The sequence below is a fragment of the Gobius niger genome, assembly GCF_951799975.1.
Source record: "Gobius niger genome assembly, chromosome: 18".
NCBI classification, from domain to species: Eukaryota; Metazoa; Chordata; class Actinopteri; order Gobiiformes; family Gobiidae; genus Gobius; species Gobius niger.
In genome coordinates, this window is record NC_136869.1 from 2,596,767 (window position 1) to 2,619,947 (window position 23,181).

Consider the following 23,181-nt stretch of genomic DNA (forward strand, 5'->3'; position numbering starts at 1 on the left):
GATGTTGAAGAGCAGGTAAGAGTCCTCACGAGTACAGGCTCCAGTAGATGATGTTGAAGAGCAGGTAGGACAGTCCTCACGAGTACAGGCTCCAGTAGATGATGTTGAAGAGCAGGTAGGACAGTCCTCACGAGTACAGGCTCCAGTAGATGATGTTGAAGAGCAGGTAGGACAGTCCTCACGAGTACAGGCTCCAGTAGATGATGTTGAAGAGCAGGTAGGACAGTCCTCACGAGTACAGGCTCCAGTAGATGATGTTGAAGAGCAGGTAGGACAGTCCTCACGAGTACAGGCTCCAGTAGATGATGTTGAAGAGCAGGTAGGACGGTCCTCACGAGTACAGGCTCCAGTAGATGATGTTGAAGAGCAGGTAGGACAGTCCTCACGAGTACAGGCTCCAGTAGATGATGTTGAAGAGCAGGTAGGACGGTCCTCACGAGTACAGGCTCCAGTAGATGATGTTGAAGAGCAGGTAGGACAGGGGGAAGGCGAGGCGCGAGTACGAGTCGATGAGGTAGCTGTTGCTGACGATGTGGTCCACGTTCTCCCGGACCGAGCGCTGCCGCCTCAGCCTGGTGCCCCCCTCCAGCCGCTGGACGGGGTCTGGGTCTGGGTCAGGTGACAGCGAGGTCAGGGGGGTCAGAGGGGCGAGAGGGGACAGTGGGGAGCGCGGGGCGGACCCAAGACCCACGGGCATCCGGGGGAACGGTGTCAGCTCGATGTCGTTGTCGTGGAAGCAGCCGTCGAACGCCATGGCCTGACTGGCGTCGTACCCGGACGGCAACTGGAAGAGGAGAGTTTGTATTGTTAAAGGCACACTGCGTAACATTTTGGATTATTCTGGCGACAGTAGGGTTGCAACTATCGCAAAAAACAAACAAACATACTGTATATATATATAGGTTAATTGTTTGGCTGTAAAAAGAGCCTAGAAATGATATATTTTGCAAGCATTTTACCACATGAAGCTGACCATTTGAAGACATCTTGATCTTGAATAAATTAAAAGTAACATTTGTGGAATGCTTCTGGTGGTGTAAAAAGGCACTACAACTGAACTTTTGAAAGCTCAGAACCTCTAAAGTCTGGAGACTGCATTCGCACAAACCTGATTTACCATTGATATTAAAATGAGGTTTGTTTTAGCAATTGGAAACAGTACGTGAGGGGAATAGTAATCGCCTATAATATAAAAACTAACCAATTTAAAGCAGTACTAAGTAACTCATGCCCCTAGAGGCCATAAGCGCAACTGCAGGTGTTGTGGCAAGTTGCGATTTTTTAACTTATTGATTGTCCATGAGAGTAAATATTACACTGACAGAAAAAGTCAAGGGACAGAGGGATATTGTTCATCCAATTACACAATGGAGATCATTTTTTAACTGGTGCTAGCCCGCAGTTAGCATGTTAGCTTCTTCTTCGTGATTCTATTAGTGTGTATTGCTTGCTCTGGATCGGTGGCAGTCCAGTTGCAAGGATGATTTTCTGGCCAGAGACACCAGGGGGAGATGAAAGACCCCCCAATCATCCCATTACCCCAGAGGGACTACGGAAAGGATTTATTAAGGTAAACAAGTTAATTAGTACTGCTTTAACCGCACCAATTTAAATCTCAAAACAAACAAAATAACTGTAATTTAAAATAAATGGTTGTATTTTACTCTATTCATTGGGAGAAATTTAAGCAAGCTTTTTACTGTATCTGTCAAAAATACAATAAAAGAAAGAAAGAAAGAAAGAAAGAAAGAAAGAAAGAAAGAAAGAAAGAAAGAAAGAAAGAAAGAAAGAAAGAAAGAAAGAAAGAAAGAAAGAAAGAAAGAAAGAAAGAAAGGGGCTGTATAGAAAGTGCATTGAACACTTTGGTCCACTAGATGGAGATGTTGTAGAAGCCTTTTAATGAATATTCAGACTTGCTTATATTCACTTCCTCATCTGCATGAGACAACTGCAGTATATGTGATTGTCGTAGTAAAAGTAGAAGTAACTTTCCTCCCTTCATCAGAGGGTAGCAGTACTTGCGATTGTGTAGTAGGAGCAGTAGTAGTAGTACAGGAGCAAAAGTAGTTGTAGTCATTAGTTATAGTAATAGTAATAGTAGTAGCAGTAGCAGTAGCAGTACCTTCCCTCCCTTTAGCTTCCTCATCTCCTCCAGGGTGGTGCAGTAGTTGACGGCCGCGTACTCGATGACGGAGAGGAACACGAACAGGAAACTGACCCACAGGTAAATGTCCACCGCCTTCACATACGACACCTGTCCACAAACATCATCAGCATAACCCGGGCACCGGTTATCTGCACCACATGACTGAAGTAAACAGGAGACAGACCTGCGGCATGGAGGAGGAGACTCCGGTGATGATGGTGGACATGGTGAGGACTGTGGTGATCCCTGTGGGGCAGAGACAGAGTGTCACTGCGGGGGCCTCGAGGTCAGGGGTCATTCACAACTCAGAGACTCCAGAGTATTTAATAATGATAGATTTATGACTCTGCATAGAGGCGAGGCGCTAAACCACAGATGTTTTTGGGTCCATATTTTGATGATGTGAACTATAAGCGAGAGAGATGGGCCAAGATCACATGCCACAAGATTTTTCCGGCAATATACTCATAGTAGACGGCTTAAAGGCACTTTATGGAATATTTAGGTAATATGTTGTTTACATAATATAGTGCGCTTTTAAAGGTCCCAAAATCTAGACAGGCACTCCCCCTCTCTTTCGGCCCTGGGTCTCTATAGCCTTTCCGTCCATGGGAGTGGATCTCTCCTTCTGTGGTTCTCCCCAAGGTTTCTCTTTTCTCCTGCCGGGTTTTTGAGTTTTTCCTTGCCGTGCTGGAGAGTCTAAGGACGGGGGACGCCCACGCCGCTCGTCGCTACCTCCTATTGGACATTATATGTGCCTGGATTCACCTGAACTTTTAATTGTCATATTTATTGCTCTGTTTTATTGCTTTATTGTTTGTTGCAGCTGTGAGGCGACTTCTGTTGTGATATTGGGCTATACAAAACCATTAAACTTGAACTTGAAACTTGAAAATCGACTTTATGGAGCTTTTAGTCATGTTGTTATGTTATTTCCTAAACAAAAACACCCCGCGAGTGGTTTTTGGCTTCATTCACGCAGCTCTCAGCAATCCTCCTGAATCCTGCTCTCTGAGCAGCTGCTCCGCCCTCTGCTGGTGAACCACTGACGTGCTCAGTTGTGTCGTCACAGCGGAACGGAAGTGCTCGGCGTCTGTAATGTAATGTCTTAATTCTATGCTTACGGCCTGATTTTAATTTGTAAACCAGCCTTTTCATTATTTCTGTTGTAAGAAATAAATAAAGGAAAATATAATTAAAAAAGGCTGTGCCCGAGGTGCTTCCAGGTCAGCTGGGGCCAAAACAAACACATCCTCTGAGCTCTACAAGATTGTTTCTTTCGATGCTTTTTTGGACACCGGTAGAACCTGAACCTTTATTCCGATACTTGTTTAATTATATAGATGCATTACCCAGATAGTTACTGAGATAGTTAGTTGGTTGTTAGTTTGTTTAGATAGTTAGTCAGACGGATTACCCAGAGAGACCCGGGCAGGCACCGCTCTCCGGTCGATCCAAAAGGACACCCAGGACAGCACCACCATCAGCATCGTGGGGAAGTACGTCTGCAGCATGAAGAAGAAGATGTGCCTCCGGAGGATGAAGTTTATGAACAGACGGTTGTACCAGCCTGGAACACAGACATGACCTTTAGGCCCGAGCGGCACCAGGGCTGGAGAGCGGCTCTTCAACCGCACAGCCAAAAACACCAACTCCAAAATATTCTACTATTGTATTCAAACAGATCCAAGCATTAGGAGGGTGAAGTGGGGACAGTGCAGACCAGTGCAGTAGAGGACGGTAGTGGTTAGTAGAGGGCAGTATGGTGCAGCAGAGGACAGTAGAGGGCAAGGCCGTGGGAACCCAGGGTGCTGAGGGCGCTACAGCATCCTCTGGTGGATCGTCTATGCATTACAAGCAATATTAACCTCTTAACTCCCGCCTGAACTGAGAGCATTTTCTCCAGTTCAGCTTTACCCAAATCCTGTAGGCCAGTGTAACACCTCATTTGAAAGCTAAGATCTACAAAACTCATCTAAATGGATCTTTTCCCTCACATCATCATATTTTTTTCCATTTTTTTTGAGGGGGGTATTCAACTAATCTTTGTAAATTTATTGTTATTTTTTGTCACATTTTTTGTCACATTTTTTGTCATTTTTTTGGTCATTTTTTTCCATTTTTTTTATTTTATTTTTTGTCATTTTTGTCATTTTTTTGTCTTTTTTTGTCATTTTTTGGTCATTTTTTGTCACATTTTTGTCACATTGTTTGTCAGATTTTTTGTCATTTCTTGTCACATTCTTTGTCATTTTTTTGTCATTTTTTTGTAATTTTTTGTAATTTTTTGTCACATTTTTTGTCACATTTTTTGTCACATTTTTCGTCATTTTTTTGTCATTTTTTGTCAATTTTTTGTCATTTTTTGTCATTTTTTTTGTCATTTTTTTTTGTCATTTTTTTTTTGTCATTTGTTTTTGTCATTTTTTTGTCATTTTTTGTAATTTTTTGTCATTTTTTTGTCATTTTTTTGTCATTTTTTGTAATTTTTGTCTTTTTGTCATTTTTTTGTCATTTTTTTGTCATTTTTTGTCATTTTATGTCATTTTTTTGTCAATTTTTTGTCATTTTTAGCCATTTTTTGTCATTTTTTTGTCATTTTTTGTCATTTTTTGTCTTTTTTTGTCATTTTTTGTCTTTTTTTGTCACATCTTCATCATTGTTTTCGTCTCAGTTCTGCCGCTATTTTCACACGTTTTTTCCGAAGCTTTTGGATTGGGGTAAAGCCAATCTGGAGAAAATGTGCTCGGTTCAGGTGGGAGTTAAGGGGTTAAATAAATAAGCAAAGAAATAGCGTTTTGGGGGGCAATCTTGTCTCTCAGCACCCCCTAGCCAAAATATCTTCCCACGGCCCTGGTAGAGGGTAGTAGAGGGCAGTAGTGAGCAGTAAGGGGCAGTAGTGGGCAGTACTAACCGGTGCTGCTGTAGAAGGCCAGTCCGTTCGACGCCTGGAAGTTGTCGATGAAGAACTGCGACAGAAAGATCTCGTCCGTCCGCAAAGAGTCGTTTCCGTTTTTCCAGTAGAGCATCAGGTCGTTCTCGTTGTAGGCGTCTGAAACGGGGATGTTTTAGTCGTTTATCATCACTATCAGTTTGTTTAATCATGTGTCTGTGCAGCGAGGGCCTTACAGCTCTCCAGCTCCAGGGAGCAGTTCTGCGTGTCCAGAGGAAACCTGCTGAAGTCCATGGAGCACAGAGCCGTCACCGTCACTCTGAAACACATTATGTTCTCCTTAATTACCAGACTCTGTAGAGGATGTTCTTCTCAAATACCAGACTCTGTAGAGGATGTTCTCCTTAAATACCAGAGTCTGTAGAGGATGTTCTCCATAAATACCTGACTCTGTAGAGGATGTTCTCCTTAAATACCAGACTCTGTAGAGGATGTTCTCCTTAAATACCAGACTCTGTAGAGGATGTTCTCCTTAAATATCAGACTCTGTAGAGGATGTTCTCCTTAAATATCAGACTCTGTAGAGGATGTTCTCCCTAAACACCTGACTCTGTAGAGGATGTTCTCCCTAAACACCTGACTCTGTAGAGGATGTTCTCCTCAAATACCTGACTCTGTAGAGGATGTTCTGCTTAAATACCTGACTCTGTAGAGGATGTTCTCCCTAAACACCTGACTCTGTAGAGGATGTTCTCCTTAAACACCTGACTCTGTAGAGGATGTTCTCCTCAAATACCTGACTCTGTAGAGGATGTTCTGCTTAAATACCTGACTCTGTAGAGGATGTTCTCCCTAAACACCTGACTCTGTAGAGGATGTTCTCCTTAAACACCTGACTCTGTAGAGGATGTTCTCCTCAAATACCTGACTCTGTAGAGGATGTTCTCCTTAAACACCTGACTCTGTAGAGGATGTTCTCCTCAAATACCTATAGAGGAAGTTCTCTGTAAATACCAGACTCTGTAGAGGATGTTCTCCCTAAACACCTGACTCTGTAGAGGATGTTCTCCCTAAACACCTGACTCTGTAGAGGATGTTCTCCTTAAACACCTGACTCTGTAGAGGATGTTCTCCTTAAACACCTGACTCTGTAGAGGATGTTCTCCTCAAATACCTATAGAGGAAGTTCTCTGTAAATACCAGACTCTGTAGAGGATGTTCTCCCTAAACACCTGACTCTGTAGAGGAGGTTCTCCTTAAATACCTGTAGAGGAAGTTCTCCGTAAATACTTGACTCTGTAGAGGATGTTCTCCTTAAATATCAGACTCTGTAGAGGATGTTCTCAGAAGTTCTCCGTAAATACCTCACACTGTAGAGGAGGTTCTCCGTAAATACCTGACTCTGTAGAGGATGTTCTCCTTAAATATCAGACTCTGTAGAGGATGTTCTCCTTAAATACCAGACTCTGTAGAGGATGTTCTCCTTAAATACCTGTGGAGGAAGTTCTCCGTAAATACCTCACTCTGTAGAGGATGTTCTCCTCAAATACCTGACTCTGTAGAGGATGTTCTGCTTAAATACCAGACTCTGTAGAGGAAGTTCTCCTTAAATACCTGTGGAGGAAGTTCTCCGTAAATACCTCACACTGTAGAGGATGTTCCCGTCGGGGTAGACCCTCAGCATGATGTTCTCCATGGTGGCGTCGTGGATGAAGGAGCGCTTGGAGTGGACGAAGAACACGTCCGGGACCCAGATCTTCTTGACGAGGCGCGAGTCGAACGTGCGGCTCTGGTTGGTGCGAGACGGAAACGACAGACGCTCGTCCTTCCAGTAGTGACGCAGGTACAGGGTCATCGTGAAGTCCTGGGGAAGAGAGGATTCAAACACTAACCAAGTGCATTTCTCCAGTTCGGCTTTACCCAAATCTAAAGGTTGTTGACTGGAGCTTACAGCCTATTGGCCAGTGTAACGCCTCATTTGAATACTAAAACCTATCTAAAACTGGACTAAAATCCTTTTCCCTGCATTGTTATCGGCACTTTTTTCTGTTGCTCTTTTGTGGATTTTTTGTTGTGTTTTGGTCACGTTTATGTTGCTTTTTTGTTGCATTTTCATCCTCGCTTTTGGCTCATTTGTCACTTTTTGTTTTTAAAGGGACTATACAGAGTTTAAAAATGCTTTATATACCACCACAACTGCCTCTAAAATTCTGCACTGTCTCTCAAAAAGTGTTAATTTGGGTCTGAAGTGCCGTCATGCACGAGCTTAATATAGAAGCTGCAGTTACACATATGACCTGAGGTGGCAGTAGTGAGTATAAATGACCAACTTGCATCTCGTCTCTTTAAGATGTGGGCAATGCCAATTACCACCTGCCTAAACCGAATGCATGCTGTCCTCTTTCGCTATAGGCCTGTGTAACACTTCATTTGAAAGCTAAGACCCGCAAAACGTATCTTTTTCCTCGCGTTGTTGCTGTGTTGTGTCACCTTTTACATTTTTGTCACATTTTTGTCAATTTTTTGTCACTTTTTAGTTGAATTTTTGTCACATATTTGTTGAATTTTTGTCACATATTTGTTGAATTTTTGTCACATATTTGTTGATTTTTTGTCAAATTTTTGTTCAGTTTTTGTCTTTTTTTTCCGTTGCGTTTACATCCTTGTTTTCTTCTAATTTTTTGTGGCTGTTTTGGTGCCTTTTTCCCAAGAAGCTTTTTGATAAGGGTGTCACATTTTTGCCACTTTTTCATCCCTTTCTCTTATTTTTGGCACAATTTTGACCCTTTTTTCCAAGCTTTTCGATTTGGGTAAAACTGGAGAGGATGCTTGGTCCAGGTGGGGGTTAAGAGGTTAACCCTGAGTGCAGATGCGATGAGCTTGTCCTCACCATGTTGACCTCCGAGATGCTGTCGATGCTCTCCACCTGGACGTCGATTCCCACCGGGACGCCGGACCCTGAAACACAAACACACACGACCACCAGGGTTAATGGACAGTTCAGAAAGAGGAACGTGCAGCTCTGTCCGACTGAGGCAGAACCCACACCAGATCGTTATTACACCAGGAAACCGTTCTAAATGGCTGTAGATTACTGACATTCTTTTTTACAACTTTTCTTGTATGTGTTCATATAAAAACAAGGCCTTTCATGCATAAAAAAAAGTTTCAGCGACAGAATTTGAATAAAGGACCGAACCAGGTTTGAATTTATTTTATCTTGTTGACATATTAGTGGAAAGACTTTTTCAGGGGGATTTTGTTAACCTCTTTTTGTGTCCCTTAACTCCCACCTGAACCGAGCACATTTTCTCCAGTTTGGCTTTACCCCAGTCCAAAAGCTTCTGGGAAAAAAGCTGTGAAAAAGCAACAAAACTGAGACAAAAACAATGATGGAAATGTGCCAAAAAAGTGACGAAAAATTGATGAAAAAGTGGCAAAAATGTCACAAGAAATTGACCAAAAAATGGCCGGAAAAATGACAAAAATGTGATAAAAATGTGACCAAAAAATGACAAAAATTTGACAAAATTTGACGAAAAAAAATACAAAAAATTGACAAAAAAAGACAAAAATGGGATGAAAATATGACCCAAAAATGAAAAAAATGTGACAAAAAAAATTACAAAAATGTGAGAAAAAAATGACCAAAAAATGACAAAAATGTTACTAAAATTAGTTGAATACCCAACAAAAAAATAATGGAAAATCTGATAACGTGAGGAAAAAGATCCTCTCGGTTCAGGCGGGAGTTAAGAGGTTAATCCGAGTGCATTTTCCCCAGTTTGGCTTTTCCCAAATCTAAAAGCTTCTTGAGAAAAGTGTCAAAATAGTGACAAAAATGAGCCGAAAACGAGGATGAAAATGCAACAAAAGAGCGACAAAAACGCAACAAAAAGGATAACATAAAAGTGACAAAAAAGCGACGAAAAAGCGACAAAAGAGAAACAGATAAAATACCAGCAAAAAAGCCATGACAAAAATGCACTAAAGAGAAATTAAAAGAAATGTCATAAAAGTGACAATAATACAAAGTGGAGATGTAAAAATAAATTAACGGAAAAATACAGAATCAGTGCAATAACTAAACATGTTACTTGTGAAGATTTTAGGTTTATATGTTAAAGCAGTACTTAGTAACTTGTTTACCATAATAAATCCTTCCCGTAGTCCCTCTGGGGGTGATACAAGTGTTAATGGGGTGATTGGAGGGTCTTTCATCTCCCCCTGGTGTCTCTGGTCAGAAAACCTCACTTGCAACTTGACTGCCACCGGACCGGAGTCACCCATACATACTAATGGAATCACGAAGAAGAAGCTAACAGGCTAACGGGCAAAGCTAACTGTAGGCTAGCGCCACTTAAACAGTATTTACAGCTAAGTTTGAGTGAAAAAAAATATTTCCATTGTATAATTGAGTGACTTGCTGCTGCAGGTGTAGACCAGGATCTACTTTTGGACTATAGTTTCACATCAGTCTGCTCGCCCCCATTCTGACCCACATGTGTCCGGTATTCCCTGAATCAGCCCAGACTCCCACAGCCTTCCATTACTCCAGCTCCCCTCAGCGTCGGCTTCAGCCAGAGCCCGGCGGAGTGACGTCTGCGCGGCCTATTTTCTGAAACTGAGCGGCTGATTTTAGGATTCCCCGCTCGCCCACACGATCGCAGCCACTGCTCCGAGAAGTCTGAGGTGATGGTCCAGTGCAGAGCGAGCCGTCTGCGTTTATGTGGTTTCAGAGGGAGAGGAAGTTTAGAAGGAGGAGCACGTTTTGGTGTTTGGAATCTCCAGGTGTGAATACGACCACCGGGCGAGAGCAGTTTGCACAGGACAGTGAGAGAAGCTCAGGCAAAACTCTCTTATGTTGGGCCTCATTTACTTTCAGGAGTCAAATACATAACCTGCTCGTGACAACATGCAGTTTAACCCCTTAACTCCCGCATGAACCGAGCACATTGTCTCCAGTTTGGCTTTACCACAGTCCAAAAGCTTCTGGAAAAAAACAAAACTGAGACGAAAACAATGATGGAAATGTGACAAAAAAATGATGAAAAATTGATTAAAAAGTGGCAAAAATGTCACAAAAATGTCACAAGAAATTGACAAAAAATGGACGAAAAAATGACAAAAATATGACAAAATAAATGACCAAAAAATGACAAAAATGTGACAAATAATTACAATAATGTGACAAAAAAATGACAAATATTTCATAAAAAATGGACGAAAAAATGACAAAAATGTGACAAAAAAATTACAAAAAAATTACAAAAAAATTAAAAAAAAATTACAAAAAAATTACAAAAAAATTACAAAAAAAGTACAAAAAAATTACAAAAAAATTACAAAAAAATTACAAAAAAATTGCAAAAAAATAACAAAAAATGTGACAAAAAATTACAATAATGTGACAAAAAAATGAAACAAAAATTAATAAAAAATGACAAAAAATTGGACAAAAATGTGATAAAAAATTATGAAAAAATGACAAAAATGTGACAAAACGTAACTAAAAAACGACAAAAAATTCATAAAAAATTTACAAAAATTTGACTAAAAAATTACAAAAAAAATTATAAAAAAAGGATCAAAATGTAACAAAAAAATGACAAACATTTCATAAAAAATGACAAAAAAATGACAAAAAATGTGGCGAAAAAATGACAAGAATGTGACAAAAAAGTTACAAAAATTAGTTGAATACCCAACAAAAAAATTATGGAAAAAAATCTGATGACGTGAGGAAAAAGATCCTCTCGGTTCAGGCGGGATTTAAGAGGTTAAACACTCCACTGATTTAATGATTCTTCATAGATTTAAATGATTATCACCAGACTTAGCCAGGTTTTGGAGACTGGAGTCTTTGTGGGAGGCCGGATAACCACTGCGCCACCGGTACACAGATGAGGACTCTCACCCGCAGCCTCCTGCCGTGGTATGCTAAGTGTCACTTGTATAAAAGTTACTCCGTGGTCACGCTCACCGTCAGTGAACTGAGCGTCTGAAACTGTATTTTCACAGGAGACTTTGTTTACGCTGAGTGGATTAACCACAGAAGCTGCTCGTTCAGTTTGTTTGGGGAAAACTCTCTGTTGTAGTAACTATTTAAGATAAAAAGGATGTGAACTGGACCGAAATTTGACAAAGCTAACGTGTCTAAACCTGAAAAACGACAAACTTAAAAGCACCAATGACATTATTGTGAATAAAGTGCAAAAGACTTTCAGATTTTTGGTTTGTTTTTTCTGCCTTGACACGATGTTTATTTCATGATGTTTTGTCGTGTTTCCCGCGTGACTCCATTCCATGTAACGCAGGGAGACGTACCGAGGGCCGAAGCCGCCGATTATTAGCCCAAAGTAAAGCACAAGACTTGGAAAAATGACCATCATGAGATAAATGACTTAAAATTGCTTGAATTAAAGTTCTTCTATGTTGAATTTGAGTCGGTTAGAACTAATCCAAGATACAAATGTTATAGTGCCAATGGAACAAGAATAAAACCCACTTGAAATCAGACAAATAATTGTTTAGCACTTGAAGTGACAAACTATCTGAATTAAGAGAATAACGACTGCTAGAGGTTTTATCTCGTCCAAGACCAGACCAAATCTACTCAAACCTTAGATTTAATCTGTTGATTCCAGTGTTAATTTCGTCGACTAAAATATTTAGTCTTAATTTTAGTCAAAGTGATGTTTTTGACGACAAAAATTGGACTAAAACTAAATTAAAAGTTTTTCATGAGACTAAAACTATGACTAAAATGGCCAGATCTTTTAGTCGACTAAAATAAGACTAAATAAAAATGAAAAGGAGAGACTAAAATCATCCAAACTTGTATTGAGCGTCTGAAAGAACCTCAGATCATGTAAATTCTCTGCCAAAGGATCAGCTCTGAGCTTTGTTCATGTGGAAACAGCTCCATGAAGCAGAGGAACAAGAGTAAATATGATTATAATGAATATTATCAATGCAAAGTCCACTCAATTTGTCTTAAATTTAGTCGACTAAATTTACATGCAATTTTAGTCGACTAAAACTAGACTAAAATTGAAGATATTTTTTTGACTAAAACTAGACTAAAATCGAATTACATTTTCGTCAAAAGACTAAGACTAAAACTAAATCAAAATATGTTGTCAAAATTAACACTGGTTGATTCAAGTATATTTATGTCATTTCTTCCTTAAAACGATTATTCTTTTTCCAGTGCACTTCTTCCTAATGCCAGTGTTGTACATAATATATGACCTAATTGGGTGCATTGACAGTATTTCTACCTTTGTTTCTCCCATTTAACTCTAATAATGTTAAAAGTACTGTCTGATTTGGGTAATCATGTTTCTCAAACACGGATTTGGCCCCCGGGCCTGATGTTGCTAACCCCTGTCCTACAGACTCCAAACAAGAATTAGAATTTTTTTTCAGGGGTATTTTCCAGTATTTACTGGTATCAGATATCGGAGCCGATACTGGAAAAATACGATGTCAGGTCTTGGCTACAAAGAGCCAAAAGAGTTCAGGAAACCACCATGGAGAGCCATGTTTGTGGCTGTTAGCATACGTTTCCCATAGCTAACATTAGCTGAAATTTTTGGTCACTTGTTGGTTGACTTTTTGTCACATCTTTTTTGAATTTTTGTCACTTTTTGGTTGAGTTTTTGTCACATTTTTGTTGAATTTTTGACAAATATTTGTTCAGTTTTTGTCATTTTTTTGTTGCATTTACATCCTTGTTTTGGTGCTTTTTTCCCAAGAAGCTTTTTGATTCGGGTAAAGCCAAACTGGAGAAAATGGGATCCGTTCAGGTGGGAGTTAAGATTAACCTCCGCAAACGTACTTTCGATATTTCGAAATGTCGCGGCTGGCAACAGTATGCTAAAGCTAGCAACAGTATGCTAATGATAGCGGCTAATGCTAACGGCAGCTAATCAAGGCTGTGTCAGAAAAGCTTCAAACCCTCCAAAAAAACAAGCCGAATTAGAACTTTTTCAGATTTGCTTCACTTAAAATCTGCTCTGACCTTTATTTACATTTTGTCACGGAAAAAATATAGGAGATCTTGGCCGTTTTTATGAATAAAATGCCTTACAATAGCCCACATTTTCTACATGAATTCCTTTTTCTTTTCCACCTGCAGCGTCTCGCCTTGAGTCCCTATGAGACGAAGGCGCTGACCTCTTCATGTTGTTTATTTGCTAAATTCCTCTCGTATTTGTTCCCGCCCACGTGAGAAACGGTCCGGCAGAAACTCCCAGACCTGCAGTTAAAGTCCCATTTGCAGCGCTCAGTCCCAGACCTGGTCAGGCACTGGTTTGGAGCTGGTCCCGGCGTCGGTCGGACATTCCTGCTCCTCGGTGGAAGAGCATCTTTATTACTGGGTGTAAACGGCAGCAGTTTTCCTTTGACGAGGCGCAGAGGTGGCGAGTGAAGAGGCGACGCTCGAGCGCTGGTTAACGCTTTAACGGGAAAGTCGTGTCTGATCCCACTCAGACGAGAACCTTTTCAGGACTTCAGGCTTAAAGTTCTGGATTTTCAAAGACCTGTAGTTAAGACCTACAAAACTGATCGTAACTTTTTGGTCACATTATTGAAGTGATCTTATTGTGATTTGTCTCCTTTTTGCCATGTTTTCGTCACATTTTTATACATTTTTGATCGTGTTTTTGTTGCTTTATGGTCACTTTTCCCGTCGCTCTTTTGTGGTTTTTCAGTGGCTCTTTTTTATGCTTATCCATCACTTTTTAATGTTTATTGCGGGGTTTTTTTCAAATCTTTTGTAGCTTTTTTGACCCCTAAACTCCCACCTGAACCGATCACATTTTCTCCAGTTTGGCTTTACCCCAATCCAAAAGCTTCTGGAAAAAAGGTGTGAAAATAGCGACAAAACTGAGATGAAAACAATGATGAAGATGTGACAAAAAAGTGAGAAAACTTTGACGTTAAAAATGACACAAATGTGACAAAAAACGACAAAAAATCCCCTCAATAAAGACAAAAAAAATGCCAAAAAAATGACCAAAAAAATGACCAAAAAAATGACCAAAAAAATGACAAAATATTACAAAAAAACGACAAAAATGACAAAAAATTACAAAATGACAAAAAGACAAAAAATGACCAAAAAAATGACCAAAAAAATGACAAAAAAATGACAAAAAATTACAAAAAGACAAAATGACAAAAAAAATGACAAAAAGACAAAAAATGACAAAAAAAATGACAAAAAAATGACAAAAATGACAAAAATGACAAAAAAATGACAAAAAGAAAAAAAATGACAAAAAAATGACAAAAAAAATGACAAAAAAAATGACAAAAAAATGACAAAAATGACAAAAAGAAAAAAAATGACAAAAAAAATGACAAAAAAATGTCAAAAAACCAACAACAAAAACCCAACAAAAAAGACAAAAAAATGATAAAAAATGACAAAAAATGACACAAAATTACAAAAAAGAGAAAAAAGGTTAAAAAAAATGTGACCAAAAAAATGACAAAAAATGTATTAAAAAAATTGATTTCAAAAGATCACAAAAAAGTTACAAGATGAGTTGAAAACCCCCCAAAAAAAGATGGAAAAAAAAAAATGATGACGTGAGGAAAAAGATCCATTTAGATGACTTTTGTAGATCTTAGCTTTCAAATGAGGTGTTACACTGGCCTACAGGATTTGGGTAAAGCTGAACTGGAGAAAATGCCCTCGGTTCAGGCGGGAGTTAAGAGGTTAACAAGACGTTTCTAAAGGGATTTTCAGTCATTCCTGCCTGATGTGATTGTCAGTGATGAGTGGAAAGAGTGATCCGAGCCGACAGCAGTTTCTGGCTGAGTGAACCGAGCGAGGTCGTCTTCCCGCAGACTCAGAGCTGCCGGCGCATTTCTCTGAATCATCATCGACGCAACGAGCACAAGGAATCTCTGCTCACTTCACCGAACTCTGGGACTAACGTGAGGACACTGTAAACGACGCTCAAACTGTAAAGAAACGTCCTGAAACTGAGGGTCATGTACTTTGAGTTCAGGCGGCGTCTTTGCCCAAATATGGTCATGTTGGAAGCAGCCAGAGGGAAAACAGAGAAGAGAAAAAACTTTACTTTCTCCCATTTCTCCAGCATTACTTCAACCTCAGCCCCCGCACTAACCAAGCACACTTTCACCAGCTCGGCTTTACCCAAATCTAAAAGGGTCTTGAAAAAAGTGTCCAAAAAGAGACAAAAACTTAACTCCCACCTGAACCGAGCACATTTTCTCCAGTTTGGCTTTACCCCAATCCAAAAGCTTCTGGAAAAAGGTGGGAAAATAGCAACAAAACTGAGACGAAAACAATGATGGAAATATGACAAAAATGTGAGAAAACATTGACAAAAATGTGACAAAAAATTGCTGAAAAAGTGGCAAAAATGTGACACAAAAAATTACAAAATTGTAACAAAATGCGACCAAAAAAATACAAAAATGTGATAAAAATGTGACAAAAAAATGACAAAAAAATGACAAAAAAATGACAAAAAAATGACAAAAAAATTACAAAAATGTGACAAAATGTGACCAAAAAAAAATAATACAAAAATGTGACAAAAAATTACAAAAATGTGACTAAAATTTGACCAAAAAAATTACAATGACCAAAAAATGATTGAAAAAAAAATTACAAAAATGTGAGGAAAAAAAAAAAGCACACTTTCACCAGTTCGGCTTTAGCCGAATCTAGAAGCGTCTTGAAAAAAGTGTCCAAAAAGAGACAAAAACTAGGATGAAAACGCAATGTGTCGAGGTCAAGTCCCGCCACATGCGGCCTGTAGCGGAGTATGGTTTATTTTGAAGTACTTCCTGTACAAATTACGTAGTTTCCGGTATTGTAGGAAGTGCTTAAATGTTTTTATCATCATGGCGGGAGAATGTGTAAAATGCCTTATGGTTTACCGATTTACTTCTGGCTCCTATAGCTGAAGGGAGAAAAAAGGCAATGGTCTGTTTTATGTTTATGCCCATGCTTAAGATTGTTTCATGAGTATAATTTGCTTGTGTTTAACCTTTTAGCTCTTACGGTGGTCACAAAGAATGGAAATAAAGATGGACATGGAAATATACCACTTGTACGCTTCAATAAGCCACTAGTCTCCCATTGAAAAGCATTGGAGTTTAGACACCTTAAAAACAACTTTAACTCCTGGTTTCAATGTTTTCAACACTAGGCGAGATCTTCCTCCTGAGATAACGCTGGGTTAATCACAATTTATGAAACCAGGCTGGTTTTCGTAAGAAGAATTTTAGAAATCTCGTACTTAATGAGGGTCGGACTGTTAGCATTGGAACAGCGCGAGCTACACGTCACGCAAAAAAAATAATATATATATATAAAAAAATGACAAAAAAATGATAAGAAATTGACCAAAAAAAAGGAAAAAAAATACGAAAAAATGACAAAAAATGTGACGAAAAATGTGACCAAAAAATATGAAAAAATGACAAAAAAAGGATAAAAAAAAGGACAAAAAATGGACAAAAATTGACCAAAAAAATCCGAAAAAATGACAAAAACGGGACAAGAATGTGACAAAAAATTGACAAAATTGACAAAAAATGATGAAAAAATGATGAAAAAGTGGCAAAAATGTGATAAATATTTGACAAAAAATTGACAAAAATTTGACAACAAAAGGACAAATGTGACAAAAAGTGATAAAAATGTACAAAAAAGTTACAAAAATGAGTTGAAACCCCCCCAAAAAATCTGATGACGTGAGGAAAAAGATCCATTCGGATGAGTTTTGTAGATCTTAGCTTTCAAATGAGGCATTACACTGCCCTACAGGATTTGGGTAAAGCTGAACTGGGAGAAAATGCTCTCGGTTCAGGCGGGAGTTAAGAGGTTAAGTGAATCCTCAAAAGTACTGCAGTAAATGTACCTTCTAAAACCCGGCTCTGACTGACACGAGGATCTACTGTGTGAGTTTTCTTCCTGTTGGTCCAGTTTTCACTAAAGGGCAGTGTTTCTCTCGTGTGTTTTCATCTGGATTTTCCTCCTCAAACACTCTCCCTCCCTCCCCCCCCTCGTCCCTCGCCCCGCGGTATAAACCTCTCCATATTGTCGTAGATTATCAGCTTGTTGTGTCGCGCTCAAGTTTTAGGTCAAACTTTTCAGCCCAAATGTTTTTTTAATCCGCCGGGACAAAGATGCTCAGCTCTGACGGCATCGGAAGGCGGCAGAAGCTGAGGTCAAAGGTCAGCTGGAGCTTGTGGCGGGAGGAATAGTAACACACGTGGTAGTAGTGACGGCGCTCTGTGGTGGTGGGAGTACAGCTGCAAAACAACAGGAGGACTCTCAGTTTGGGTGAGTTGGTTCAAAGCAGAAGCCTTTTATACGTCCCATCAGGCTCCGCACCAGAGTTCATTTGAGTTAAAGTGACTATACAGAGCCTAAAAGTGTTAAAATGAAGTGTTTTCCTCCCTCTACATGTTCCAGCCTTGTCAGGTGTAGAATGAGCTCAGACCTGTTCACCACAACTGCCTCTAAAATCCTACTCACTCCACTCAGAAAGGTGTTACTTTGGGTCTGAAGTGCCGTCATGCACGAGCTTAATATAGAAGCTGCAGTTACACGTATGACCTGAGGTGGCAGTAGTGAGCATAAAATGACAAACTTGCAGCTGGTCTCTTTAACCCCTTAACCGAGCACATTTTCTCCAGTTTGGCTTTACCCCAGTCCAAAAGCTTCTGGAAAAAAGGTGTGAAAATAGCGACAAAACTGAGACGAAAACAATGATGGAAATGTGACAAAAAAGTGAGAAAACATTGACAAAAAAGAGACGAGAAAATTGATGAAAAAGTGGCAAAAATGTCACAAAAATGTGACAAAAAATTGACAAAAAATTGACAAACAAATGACAAAAATGTGACAAAAAATGACAAAAATATGACAAAAAAATGACAAAAATGTGACAAAAAAATGACAAAAATGTGACAAAAAATGACAAAAATAGGACAAAAAAATCACAATTTTTTTTACAAAAATATGACAAAAAATTACAAAAAAATTTACAAAAATGTGACAAAATGTGACAAAAAAATGTCAAAAAAAATGTCAAAAATTTGATAAAAATTTGGCAAAAAAAAGACAAAAAATTCACAAAAAATGACAAAAAATTGACAAAAATGTGATAAAAAATTGATGAAAAAAATGACAAAAAACTTGATGGAAAAAAATGATGGAAAAAAACTCAAATTTCTTCTGAAGAGGCACCAAGAGCCAGTGGAGGCGTCACAAGAGGCGCTACAGGAAGCGACAAATGAGGAGGTATCCGGGCAAGACTCACAGCTAAGCCACACAATTCTTCTCTCCAACTGTTGCTATGATTAACATTGTTCACTGGAGAATAAACGGATTATATTCGCCTGCTAAGCTCAGTCGCAGCGGCTCAGGACTAACGCCTGAACAACATTTACACAGACAATTGATTGTACAATGACAAATAAAGCACTACTTACTTCACCTCTTTCACTTGAACTGAGTGCGTTTTCTTCAGTTCAGCTCTACCCTAATCTAAAAGCTTCTCGACTGGAGAGCAAGAGTGTAATGCCTCATTTGAAAGCTAAGTATAACCTTTTTGTCACGTTGTCGCCGAGCTTTTGTCACATTTTTGTTTGACGTGTTTTGTCTCCTGTTTGTCACGTTTTCATCCTCGTTTTGTCGCTATTTTCATGCTTTTTCTTACAGTAGGAGAGAAGATTTGTGTGGCTTAGCTGTGAGTCTTGCCTGGATACCTCCTCGTTTGTCACTTTTTGTTTCCCAGTAGCTCTTGTGATGCCCCCACTGTCTCTTGGTGCATCTACGGACTCTCTGTGGTAAAAAAAAATCCACTGAATCTCACAAAAACACAACAAACATGCACAATAGCATCCAGTATGAGTCAATCAGAACATCTGGAGATTCTAGTTTAGTCCCGTTAGTTTATCTACATCCTCCAAACGGACACAAATCCCAGATCCCGACACGTGAAGGCCGGGGCGGAGGCGAACTCTCGGACTGGGGTCTGTCCGTCACGCCGCGCTCCTCGTCGGCCATTGTTTTATCTGACGGTTTGGCCCAAAGTGAGAGAGCTCCATCTGCCTCTGACCGGCCCATAATCCAGATTACAGCCCCTCACACGACAAGGAGCGCCACGTGTCTGCTGGCACGGGCTGTGGAGAGGGAAACTTTAGTCCGGGTTTAGTCCTGGTTTAGACCAGGTTTAGTCACCGTTTGGTCCAGGTTTAAGCACAGTTTAGACCAGGTTTAGTCCTGGTTTAGTCACAGTTTAGTCCAGGTTTAGTCCTGGTTTCGTTCAGGTTTAGTCCAGGTTTAAGCACAGTTTAGTCACAGTTTAGTCCTGGTTTAGTCCAGGTATAGTCACAGTTTAGTTCAGGTTTAATCCCAGTTTTATAGACCGGGTTTAGTCCAGGGTTAGTCCTGGTTTAGTCACAGTTTAGTCCTGGTTTAAGATAAGATAAGATAAGATGGTACTTTATTGATCTCACAGATGGAGAAATTGCATTCGATGAGAGAGCATCCGGCAGCAGCACCCATTCAGTGCGCACCACTCTTTTTTTTTTTTTTTTTCTTTAGTGAAAGATGGTTGTGTCGCGGCCGCCATCTTCACTGTTTTGGTCACAGGAGGAGCACTGGTTGATGGGAAATCCTTAGATGATGACAACGGCGGTGGAGCTCTTGCGCTTGGCCACGATGTTCTTGGCCACACAGGTGTAGTTGGCCGTGTGGGACAGACGCGCCTGCTTGATGATCAGGTTGTGTCCACGGTGATGTAGAAGTTCCTGTCCTCGGCCGGGTCGATGATCTCGTTGTCCTTCAGCCACTCCACCCGCATGACCTTGGAGGATGGAGAAACTGTAGCTGCCCTCTGTCTCCTCTGATCATCTGAAACGGTGCACCGCCTCCTGGGCTTGTCCCCGTCTCAGAGCGGCTAAACCTGGACCTTTAGTCCAGGTTTAGTCACAGTTTAGTCCAGGTTTAGTCCAGGTTTAGTCCAGGTTTAGTCCAGGTTTAGTCCAGGTTTAGTCCAGGTTTAGTCCAGGTTCAGTCCAGGTTTAGTCACAGTTTAGTCACAGTTTAGTCCAGGTTTAGTCCAGGTTTAATCCCAGTTTAGTCCAGGTTTAGTCACAGTTTTATCCCAGTTTAGTCACAGTTTAGTCACAGTTTAGTCACAGTTTAGTCATAGTTTAGTCACAGTTTAGTCCCGGTTTAGTCCAGGTTTAGTCACAGTTTAGTCCAGGTTTAGTCCAGGTTTAGTCCAGGTTTAGTCACAGTTTAGTCCAGGTTTAGTCACAGTTTAGTCCCGGTTTAGTCCAGGTTTAGTCCAGGTTTAGTCCAGGTTTAGTCACAGTTTAGTCCTGGTTTAGTCACAGTTTAGTCCAGGTTTAGTCACAGTTTAGTCCTGGTTTAGTCACAGTTTAGTCCCTGGTTTAGTCCTGGTTTAGTCCAGGTTTAGTCACAATTTAGTCCAGGTTTAGTCCAGGTTTAGTCACAGTTTAGTCACAGTTTAGTCACAGTTTAGTCCAGGTTTAGTCCAGGTTTAGTCACAGTTTAGTCCAGGTTTAGTCCAGGTTTAGTCACAGTTTAGTCCAGGTTTAGTCCAGGTTTAGTCACAGTTTAGTCCAGGTTTAGTCACAGTTTAGTCCAGGTTTAGTCCTGGTTTAGTCACAGTTTAGTCCAGGTTTAAGCACAGTTTAGTCACAGTTTAGTCCAGGTTTAGTCACAATTTAGTCCAGGTTTAGTCCTGGTTTAGTCCAGGTTTAGTCCAGGTTTAGTCATAGTTTAGTCCAAGTTTAGTCCAGGTTTAGTCCTAGTTTAGTCACAGTTTAGTCCAGCTTTAGTCACAGTTTAGTCCAGGTTTAGTCCTAGTTTAGTCACAGTTTAGTCCAGCTTTAGTCACAGTTTAGTCCAAGTTTAGTCCAGGTTTAGTCCTAGTTTAGTCACAGTTTAGTCCAGCTTTAGTCACAGTTTAGTCCAGGTTTAGTCCAGGTTTAGTCCAGGTTTAGTCCAGGTTCAGTCCAGGTTTAGTCCCGGTAATTATCCCGGCCCCTGTAATTACAAAGGCCGCGTGTAACCGGCTCGGGGCCCCCTGTGCCCCCCCACAGCGCCCCCTGTGCCCCCCCACAGCGCCCCTGTGGCCCCCCCACATAAGCCTCCTGTGCCCCCCCACAGCGCCCCTGTGGCCCCCCCACAGCGCCCCTGTGGCCCCCCCACAGCGCCCCCTGTGCCCCCCCACAGCGCCCCCTGTGCCCCCCCACAGCGCCCCCTGTGGCCCCCCACAGCGCCCCCTGTGGCCCGGCTCCGGCCCGGCTCCGGCCCTGCGCGGTGACAAAGGCGGCGTATGTGGGTCAGCGGTGGTGATTTTGGCCGCGGCGCTGATGTGTGGATTAAAACTCGGGGGGATTAGGGAGGTGTGCATTGTCCCGCGGGGCTTATGCTATGGCCCATACACTCTCGATCATCCAGGACTCATAACGGCCCATTGTTCCGGCGTCGGGGATAATGCGGGACATACTGCGCTCATTAACGTACGGGGTTATATATAGAGGGGACACGGGCGCGGCCGGGCGGAGCTAATGCCGCTGATGTGAGGGGATTTGGTAAAGTCATATCCATAATGTGCTCTTGCTTACTCTAATGTCCATATTGTTCCGCCGCTTAAACCTGGTCATTACAAAGATGGAGGAGCAAAGAGATTGAGGCCAGACGCTGCAGGTGGACGGGGAAAAGTGAAGAGAAATCCATTTCAAACTGTTGCTGTAGATAGAAAAAAAATGTCTATATATAATCAACAACCAAATCTAAATAATGGACAGAGCCAGGTTTACATTTACTTTTTTATTTTGTGACGTATTAGTTTCAAAGATGGGACTTTTGAGTTTTGGGATAAGCTAGTGCTTAACCTCTTAACACCCACCTAAACCGAAAGCATGTTGTCCTCTTTGGCTATAGGCCTCATTTGAAAGCTAAGACCCACAAAGCTGATTTTTTCCTCGAGTTTTTGTCAATTTTTGTTGAGTTTTTGTCAGTTTTTAGTTGAATTTTTGTCACATTTTTGTTGAATTTTTGTCACTTTTTAGTGGAATTTTAGTTGAATTTTAGTTGAATTTTTGTTGAATTTTTGTCACATTTTTGTCACATTTTTGTCACATTTTTGTCACTTTTTAGTTGCGTTTTTGTCACATTTTTGTCAAATTTTTGTTGAATTTTTGTCACTTTTTGGTTGAGTTTTTGTCACATTTTTGTCACATTTTTGTTGAATTTTTGTCACATTTTTGTTTCGTTTTTGTTGAATTTTTGTCAAATTTTTGTTGAATTTTTGTCACTTTTTAGTTTCGTTTTTGTTGAATTTTTGTCAAATTTTTGTTGAATTTTTGTCACTTTTTGGTTGAGTTTTTATCACATTTTTGTCACATTTTTGTCACATCTTTGTTGAATTTTTATCACATTTTTGTCACTTTTTAGTTGCGTTTTTGTCACATTTTTGTCACATTTTTGTCACATTTTTGTCACATTTTTGTCACATTTTTGTCACTTTTTGGTTGAGATTTTATCACATTTTTGTCACATTTTTGTCACATTTTTGTCACATTTTTGTTGCGTTTACATCCTTGTTTTCTTCTAATTTTTTTTGGCTGTTTTGGTGCTTTTTTCCCAAGAAGCTTTTTGATTAGGCTAAAGCCAAACTGGAGAAAATGGGATCCGTTCAGATGGTATTTAAGAGGTTAATATAGAGACTGCAGTTATGTGTAAGACCTGAGTTGGCAGTAGTGAGTATAAAATGACCAACTAACATCTAGTCTCTTTAAGTTTCTACTAAATGAAAGCAAACTGCCTTCATTTATTGAGGTGGCCTTGTCACCCTTTAGTCCCGGCCCTGTTCCCCCTTTAGTCCCGGCCCTGTCCTCCTTTAGTCCCGGCCCTGTCGCCCTTTAGTCCTGGCCCTGTCCCCCTTTAGTCCCGGCCCTGTCTCCCTTTAGACCCGGCCATGTCCCCCTTTAGACCCGGCCCTGTACCTCCAAAGCCGGGCCTCATGGCGAAGTCGTGCTCCTCGATCCGCAGCAGTTGTTCCGTCTTGATGAGCAGAGTCTTGGTGCTGTCCTGACGCTT

At 40.4% G+C, this 23,181-nt stretch overlaps 1 protein-coding gene across 1 annotated transcript; it reads right to left on the reverse strand.

Annotated features, from left to right (window-relative positions):
- Positions 1-433: 433 nt before the first annotated feature.
- Positions 434-23,181, reverse strand: LOC306977707 (gamma-aminobutyric acid receptor subunit rho-3-like; the record flags this gene model as incomplete). Its single annotated transcript, XM_079576135.1, has 9 exons — positions 23,088-23,181; positions 7,930-7,997; positions 6,680-6,903; positions 5,276-5,358; positions 5,061-5,198; positions 3,564-3,716; positions 2,331-2,392; positions 2,123-2,254; positions 434-784 (listed from the first exon to the last, which is right to left on the reverse strand). The coding sequence occupies exons 1-9, from the start codon at positions 23,104-23,106 to the stop codon at positions 434-436; spliced, it is 1,230 nt and encodes a 409-aa protein (XP_079432261.1). The 5' UTR covers positions 23,107-23,181.